General features: G+C 42.8%; 1 protein-coding gene across 3 annotated transcripts in view; it reads right to left on the reverse strand.

The window, feature by feature from the left end:
* PARD3B (par-3 family cell polarity regulator beta) overlaps positions 1-8,475 on the reverse strand; it is a 394,022-nt gene extending 385,547 nt beyond the window's left edge. For all 3 annotated transcript variants that reach the window (XM_074548315.1, XM_074548314.1, XM_074548313.1), the window contains exon 1: positions 8,114-8,475. In XM_074548315.1, the coding sequence (XP_074404416.1) occupies positions 8,114-8,233 (120 nt within the window). In that variant the 5' untranslated portion in view covers positions 8,234-8,475. The remainder of the gene's footprint in view (positions 1-8,113) is intronic.
* Positions 8,476-9,345: the final 870 nt, after the last annotated feature.

Consider the following 9,345-nt stretch of genomic DNA (forward strand, 5'->3'; position numbering starts at 1 on the left):
AGGAGATGATTATATAAAGGATTGTTTTGTCTCCTCTCAGAGAATCTATAATTCAGATGTTTAGGTTTGCCAAAAAAGACTAACTCAGCTGTTGATGGATTGATGAGAATGAGATAGTACCTTCTACAAAAATGTGAAGGTCCTCTAAGGTTTTAGGAATGAGATATGAGTAGAGAAACTGATTAGTCAAGGTAAAAAAATAAAGACACATAATTTTCAAGGAATGCAGGTCTGTGTTCTTTGGATTGCATGTAATTCTCCTTTAAGCATTCCATTTTCTTCTACTGATTGAGGAATTACTGCATTTTTGTAAAGGTAAATGATAGAGAGGGCGTGTATTATGATTTACCAATAGACAGTACTTTATTGGTAATCTGACAAACATTCTATTCTACCAGACAAGCCGTACTGCAAAATCATTTGGCTCAATGGAGCCCCATCCTCAGCCAGTAAAAAGAGTGAGTCCAGTGCCAGCTGTTAGCTTCTATCCATCAGACAGCATTCTGTGATTCCAACCCTCAGTCTCTGTAGAGTATAATCATCCATCTTCCTCCCTACCTACCCTTCATTCCAACGCTATCCTTATTATAGGCCATAAGAAGCATGTTCATTCAAGCATTCTGTAGTTTTCTTTTTCATGCACACAACAGCCAATAAAGAAAAACACTGAGGTAAGAAGTCTCTCTGTGGCAACAAATGTTGCGCTCTTGGGAAACCAATGAGCAACTTGTCTGAACCTCCCACCTCGGGAGCATTCCCAAGAGCAAGCCAAGCGCCTGAGCAGCGCTGTGGCACCTGCCACAAGAACGCCAAGTCATCAGTTCTGAATGGATGTACTTAGCGGTGACATAACAATTACAGGTTTACACTGGAAAGAAGAGACATTCTGATTATATTAAAACACTACAATAGTTCCCTTAATGGAGATGTCTCTAGCACAATGATTAGGCATAAAGAGGAAAAAACCCCAAAACACTTAAAAAAGCCAAGTCTTACATACTTTCTCTTTAAAGTGAGGAAAACAGTCCAAAAAAGTCCTATCCAGCGCAAACAGTAATTTGTTATAACACTAAGTTTCCTTTACAAATAAGTTATTGAAGTAATAAAGTACTGACAAGAGGGACAAGAGGGCTTACAGAACTACCACAGCAACATATAACCTGAAGGTAACAAAAAATGCTTTTATTAATCACAATATTACACAAATACTGAAGAGGCTTTTTTTCCCAAAAGTTCTTGTAACATAGTGATTTTCTGAATTTCTCATATGAAGCAGCTTTCTCACTTTAACAATGTATTCAGGGCACTGTCTACTCCATTGGAATTTACAAGACAATTTCTATGAATAAGCCATTCACATGAGCCTGTCATTTCTGTTCAGTCACTTCCCTGACATAAAATGGGTATATCCTTATGCCTAAGATTCAATAATGGAATATAAAAATACAAAGCAGAATCTGTTTTCAATGATACTAATTGCTCAAGACCTTTAGTGTTATCATATTCATTAAGGATGAAACACAGGCATGTTTATAGGGGGTTAGAGGGAGTTTATAATAATGAAGCAATAGGCCTTCATGCCTAGGAAAGCTGCAGCTCTGACATTCGAATCATTAGGAAAGCCTAAAGAACGTTTTGCTCAACGGGGGAGGAAATCTGCTTCTACAGTAGCAGGATGCCAGACAGCACAGTATGTTGCAATTCAACTGACCCATCATGCTGAATGAGTAAAGAGGAAAGTAAAGTCACACAACATAAAACATTATGCCCAAATGGTTGTATCTGCTAAACTAAAGACATTATGTTTTTCAGAAATTATCAGTAAATCACAATCCTCAATTTTCAGATACTTAAACAAATAAAACAATTAAAACTGCATTTTATGCAGCAAGCAAAAGCACCTCCCAGTTCCATCCCATGCCAGAAATACCACTTGAGGTTTGAATTCCTTCTTCACAAATTCCTACAAGTCTACTCAGAGTTCATCTTCAACTTGGCAAAGAGCAACAGCAAGCAGTCACTGCTTAGAACTCTGTATTGCTCTTGAGTGATTTCCTCCTATGACTGATTTAACATTCAGTTACTACACAAATCTGTGCTGTATCTCAATAACAGCTGAACTGTGTTCAGAATTTGATAAATATGATCTGGGAGGAAAAAAAAATGGACACCCACTAGTATCACATACACTGCAGGTCAGGTTACTCTCATTTTGCCTGTTGAATTTCCAGCAGCTTTATCCAGCTCTACCTTCAACTGAGCTCCCCTAAAACACATGAACATCAGCTAACTCGGTATTCCTCCAAAAGCCCAATACTGGCAATAGTCAACTTCTTATAAGGAAAAAGGGGATCAAACTTTTTTCATGTTATGAAGGTACATGTCCTAGAAGACATTTTCTATGACAAATCTAAATTCAATGGCAGTTTTTCTGCAGAGATTATAAACATCTGTGAGAAAAGGAGCCTGAAAATCTACCAAAAATGTCATTACCTCAACACTAGTGGCTAGGATACAACAAAGCAGCAGATACTTTACACAAAAGTGATTAAAAGGCAGGCACTTTTTAAGTCTCAATTTTTCTGGGTCCCTGTAAAAGTGATCCAGAAAATTTTTAAGGGACTCAAAGTTCTGTCACTTGAAACATGTTCCCAATCTCAATGAAATATCACCACTAGCATTTTTAGGTCAATAAGGAGTTTCTGAATTCATTTGTCTCCTTCCATTTTCTTTACTTTCCCTACTCATATAGCCTGTACTCCCATATATCAGTCAGTTACAAACTCATACAATAGTAATGAGAAAGCAGTGTAATCAAGTTTTATTCTCATTTTTTAGTGCAGTATCATAGTGACAACTCCGAAGGCTGAATGCAGAAATGATAATCAAGCTGTTCATTGAAATCTATCAGTTGCCAAAACAATGTATAAGCTCATTAACATACTGGAGCTGATTAAGCATACTAAGAAAAGTATGGAAATCATGAGTTAAAATAATTTCTAGGAAAAAAAGTACTTGAAGACAGAGCTTAGAATTGTTTTGGTAAAACAAATTATGGATTCACCCCATCCCTATTAAAGCAAAAAAAACCCAAAATAAACTAAGACAAACTAGGACAGGGAAAAATACCAAACCTGGAGACCAAGTCCAAAACAAAAGTACACAAGAGCCACACAAATACAACTCTATTACTCTGCCTTTATAAAGGACTAAATAATTACAATTTGCCCAAAACAGAAAAAAATGTCATAAAAAAGGACTTCTTTCAAAACTTTTCACATATATCTTCTGAAAAAGTCTCCTGGTTTTGCAAACATCTTTTGTAAGCATTAGAGTAAAAAAAATTGTCATTCTCCCTATCCCAAATATATTTAGAGAAACTCCAAGAACATTTAGTTCTTCTGTTTGCTGGCTGATTTACAACAGCAATACCTAATTCCAGAGCACTAACTGTCATGTGGTCGGCAAGCAGGAACAGAAAGAAACTGAGAAAGTATTTTATTAGTAGAACTCACAAAATTATATAAACAATCAACCTGCAGCATTAGCTCTCAAAGTGTATCTAATTTGGGAAAGAGCATCAATACAACCCAAATCACCTGTTTTTTCTCATTCTAATCAAAACCACCTCATTCTTGAATTTACCTACTCTTTTACTGCTTTCCTGCTCACTCTGACTGCAAATCAAAATTCTCATCACTATTCCAGGATGAACTGGGTGCCCTCTGTATGTTCTCATGAATGTCTCAGGAAAGACACCCCTGTTGCAAGTAGAGATCAAGTTCCAGGAAGACAAGGCAACTAATATTTGTCTGTCTCCATCCCCATTCCCAAAGGAGGCTCACAAAGGCTGTTAAGAGCAAGCTACTCAAGAATTTAACTGTGCCTATAGTGACAAATTTTAAACCACAAATGCAGTGATTATTAATTTTGCTACATGACTTCCATGTCCCACTCATTCAGCTGGCTTCCAAGAAGGAGACTGCAGACAGCCAAAGTAGTCACTTCAATCAAGCCATGCAGGTAAGTGCCATATAAGCAAACACTAGTAAATGAACACACAGATGATAACCACCACTTCCCTGTCTCCACCTCCTCCAGAGAGATAAAGAACATCTGGAGCAGCAAGATGTTTTACACATTTTTCTCAGAAAAGTTTCACTGCAGTTTAAGAAAAAGCCACAGTGGATTTCACTTTGCTAGCCTCACTTCCCTGGGCAGACACCACTTTCTGTACCAACAACATTCAAGGCCTCAGAGACAGCAAGCAAGGATTTCCAGCTGAGCCAGGACTCCACTGCAAAGCTGGCAATTCAACTGTTGTCTCAAATGTGGGAGAACAGCATTTCCAAGGCGAGAGATGGGAGCACAACAGGGAATCTACCTTGAGTGCATTTAGCCCCATTGCATTTTAAGAAATTGCCTTCAACAGGACCACATAAATCCAAACATCGCAACAGCCCATGGAACCCTCCCATGCTGACCCAGAACTCCTCCTTTTCCTCTCATTCATATCCTTGGGGAAAGGGGAAAAAAGTCTCTGACAATTGACTGAAAAACAATCAACAAGGACCTGCATCCAAGGCTAGGTCTTACAGCTACGGAGAAGCAAACACAGGATCAGGCACAGCAACTCAAATCTTCTGCAGTACATCTGCTCTCACTCAAGCAAAGAATCCTAAATGCAACAGATGACACACAACTGCTCCCCTAGGCACCAAAATATCAAGTTAGGGGCTGGGCTGATGATAAGTAATCATTAATCCTTCTGTATCTACCTGTCAGCAGAAAGACTTAATGTACATTGCTAAACAGCAACAAGAGCAGATCCTGGGTCACAAGAATTCCAACAAACTTCATTCTGCTCAAGTCACTTTTCTGAGATGAGAGTGACTTCCCTGAAAAATTATTTATAATCCTCACAAAGCAGCTGATTGAGAAACAATTTCTTAAACATCTATGACTATTCACAACACAAAATCCGAGACCACAGAAATCTCTTGGTTGATACTGTAACAAAAAGTTCTTAATTCCAGGCAATAATTGCATCCTCCAGTGAATCAGACAGGATCTGCCCATTCAGGAACTACTCCAGTACCTCTAAAAGCCACTAAATTCAGTAGCATTGAGAAGTAATTACTGTCTGATTTCTCAACTGAAATTGGTCCAGTGTTCTGGTTCAGTTAACAAAGCAACTTCATTAACTGAGGCAACTGAGCCTTTGTGACCAAACCTTGCCAACACAGTCCCGTCAAGAAACCAAATCAAATTTGTGAAGGAAACACAGGAGGCTACAATAAGCAACTGCCTACAAGCTCTCAGCTATCTACCAAAAGTCTCACAGAAACCAGAGACTTAATCATCAACTTTCCTCTCACTACAAATATAAAGAAGTGCAAAGTAGTTTAAACCAATTAAAAAATGTTTATTTCTATATGTGTATTCAAATATTTTACAGTATACATTAATTAATAGTCTAATCTTGTATCTTCCCCTTTGCCAGACAAGTGACTGTAGTGTAAGAGCAAAACTAGACTTCCAGGACAACTCCCAAAATGCAGAGCCTCTCAAACATTTTCGTGGTATCTGACAGTACCATAACTAATAAAAAGTTCCTAAAGTTTGTATCCTAGCTACCTTTTTCATTTTCCCTTCTACAGCTATGAAAGATATTCCTTCTATCAATTCTCCCTCCCTCTCCAAATACTTCAGGCACCTTAACAATAAAATTTTCCACTTAGCTCTTTTAAAACATTTTAACACTTAAAAAAAAACTTACAAAAAGAACACTTAACATGCCAACAGAAAGAGCAGCATTCTGTCACAAAGTATTCCAAACATTCTAAATATTTTGAAAAGAAAAACAAATATTCGGTTATCTTAAGCACAAACCCGTTTATGCGCACACCTCACAGCACATTTTAGCTGATTATCTTGAGATAATCCCATTAAGATTTTACATTTAAGAAAGTTAATTTCAGAAAAAGCTAAGAGAAGGAAAGTGGCAAAACACCCAATCCATCATGTTACATCAGACAAAAAATACTCCAAAAGGTAATAAAATTAATTGTCTGAGACATCTGTATGATCTGTTTTACCAACCCCAAATTTTCCCCCAGGAAAGCAATCTAATGCTGAATGATGCTTGTCAAGATAAGAAGAAATTTATCTTTTTGGCCAGTTGCACTGCAAACCTTGTAGATTGGAAGCCAGCTAATCAAAGCACTACAACAGAACTGTTTACATTTCCAGTGAGCAGGGGGGAGGGAGAGAGGATGCACAAGGTATAAGACTTTTTTTAGTAACTTGAATGAAAACCTATTCTGCTTTTCAAGTCCTTAGGGTGCTCCCCCACTCTGCCTCTTTACACATCCTTGTATAAACTCTAGCTCTGAAGCTCCATTACTCAAAGTGATCAGCAATTTTTGAACAAACTGGCCCATACCACTTTGTCCACCTATGATGCAGAATAAGGAACTCAACATTTCTATAAGGAAATAAGCTGGAAAAAACCCACCAAGCTTATTTGCAAAGGAAGAAATACAAGGTCAGAAACATGAACTACAAGGTCAGAAACATGGACTCCGGCCTCTGGCTGTCCTATAAAGAAGGCTGATGGTTTCAACCTCACACCCCAAAGGGCATAAGAGAACATAGGAGATTATTACTAGACATTAAAAAAAGATATTTAGATACTAATTAATAGCAAATTGGTTACAAATGCATGAGAACAGCAGTACACTTAAGTGCCTGGCATTTATCTGAAGCTTTCTCACACTGTTGGAATTTCTATCCTATAATTGCTTATTGAGCCTTCTAGAACAGTCAGGGCCTCACCTAGAAAGGCAGGCACCCTTCTACTTCTTTCTAAAGGAATAAAAAAAAAGTAAATAAAGAGTAGAGGAGGAAAGGAATTTGAACTACTTATACAAAGGCTTCATAGGCCACCTTTAAGCCATCATCATGAGACTGATTTCAATCTCATCACAAGCACAAATCAGAAGCTGAAATCAATTTGTAAATTTCTACATTCAACACAGCTGAAAGTAATTCTGTTTCTGATAAAGCCAATCTCTTGAAGGCATATTTCAGTAGTCTTAACCATATTTAACCATACTTCAGTGCAAAAGATCTCACTGACTGCTGACTCTAACAGTAGCAAGAATTCTACAAGCATTTTGTAGTTATTACACAAAGACTGCATCATTAGGAAAAACTGCTTTTAAGAAAAAATATTTGTCAAGCTCTATGTGTCTTAAGGCAGGTTAGAGCCTGACACTTGCTCAGAGGGACCAACATGGAGACCATAGCAGTCTCTACTAGATCAGTCTCAGCTGTTCAGGATGTATTTAACATAGTAGCAAGTTTTTCTCAAACTAAATCTGCAAGAACAAGAATTTACTTCCAGTTTTGCATTCCGGATATCAAACAGTTGACTGGGCCCATACGAAATTAGCACATGTCACAAAACAGAGCCCTTAAGATGTTGGCTGTACTTATTACTCAGACGTTTTAGGAAGATGAACACAATACTGTAAGTCCTTAATTCATAGTTTGTAACTGGAATCTCTTTCACAGAGCAGTACTTGCAACACTAGGCCTTTAATCAACACTGAACAGTACCCCATTAGCCTTCAGCACCTGCCTCTTGGAGAAAAAAAGAAAAAATATTTTTATGCTCAATTAGTTACAGCCAAAGAAAAACTTGGAGCTCCTTTCATGTAAAGGAAATCACCTTCCCAGGCAGATAGCACCTCACCGAGCAGCTGATGCCAGAAAACACAAGCTTGAATTAAACTGACTTATTGTTATGCTCCTGTCTGTTTCAAGTTTGTTAGTCAACACGCACAGCAGTAACAGCCATGCCGGCTGGGCAGCTGAGCGGGACACGCTCCCCGCCCGCCGGCATCAGCCGCTCACACAAAGTGTCTGCCAGGGGCACTCGGGCAGGGGGACAGTGCGGACAGTGTCCGTGTCCCCGCGGCCGCAGAGCCCGGAGCCCACCCGCCCCTCCGCGTCCCTCCAGCCCGGCCGCCCCCGCCCCGGCCCCGGGCCTTCCCCCCGCCGCCCCCCTCCCCGGGCCGGCTCCGCGCACGGCCCGGCCGCCCCTCACCTTCTCCTGGGCCTTGCGGTAGCGCTGCAGCGCCTGCTGGGTCAGGTCCCGCACGCGGAGCTGCCCGTCCTTGCAGGGCACCACGATGCCGGTCCGCCCGAAGCACACGGTCACTTTCATCTCAGCGCGCCGCCATGCCCGCCCTGCCCGCCCACGAACGGCGCCCGGCCGGGCCCGGCAGCGCCGGCAGGTGCGGCTCGGCGGCCCCACGGGGGCGGGCGGCAGGTGCTCCCGCGGGGCTGCGCCTCGGAGCGCGGGCAGCGCCGGCAGCGAGGCCCGGCCGCGGCCTCTCCTTCCGCCGTGCCCGCCCCGCCCCGCGCGGCGCTCCGGGAGGCGCGGGCCGGGCCGGGCCGGGCGGGGCGGCCGCGGGCGGCGGCGGCGCTCGCCCGGGGCACGGAGCGCCGGGCCGGGCTTAAAGGGGCCGCGGGGGTCAGCGCCCCGGGCAGCGGCGCCCTTGCCGCGGCTGGAGGATGGGTGTCCCTTGCACGCCGCGCTGTGCGGAGCGGGCAGCCAGGGTGCCCCCACGCCGCAGAACCCAGCCCGGTCCGCGGCAACGGCCACGGGCTTGAAACGCTGCGCTGGAGCGCGGGGCTCTGCCGGGCACGGAGAGTTGTGTGCCCCGCTGGCCAAGCAGCCCTCCCGCCAGCACGGCGCTGGGCTGGACCGCGGTAGGCACAGAGCATCCCTCGCGCTTCGAGCAGGCCCCGTGGCACACAAAATACACCTAAGAGAGAAATTGTGCCCAACCTGCTCGGCGGTGCAGCGACCGGGTCTACAGCACAGACCTTGTCCCACGAAGCTGTGAAACACCTGCACACAGCTGCCCACCCTGAACTTCAGAGACTGACGCGAGACCTCACGCGCACCTTGTCACACTATACAGGGACCTTCAGGCACTGCCAAGCACCACATCTGCTCTGCGGGACACACAGCACGCAGAGAAACCCATCACCCCAATACAGTGACAGCCCATACTCTTCAAGCCGTGGTACAGCAAAGCCATACACCTGCATAATGGGGTGTGAGGCTCTGCAGTGCTCCCCAAACACCTGCTATTCTGCAAAGTACCCTTTTCTGTACTACTTGGTAACCAGATAGTGCTCCCTACACCTCACCTACCTCTAGACCACATAACATAGTATAAGTACTCAGTTTTCTCATAATCATAACAGATCAATCTACCCACCAAGATGTGTATTACTGAAAATCACTGCAAAGCAAAGGCAGTATAA

The sequence above is a fragment of the Zonotrichia albicollis genome, chromosome 10 (genome assembly GCF_047830755.1).
Source record: "Zonotrichia albicollis isolate bZonAlb1 chromosome 10, bZonAlb1.hap1, whole genome shotgun sequence".
In the NCBI taxonomy this organism is placed as follows: domain Eukaryota; kingdom Metazoa; phylum Chordata; class Aves; order Passeriformes; family Passerellidae; genus Zonotrichia; species Zonotrichia albicollis.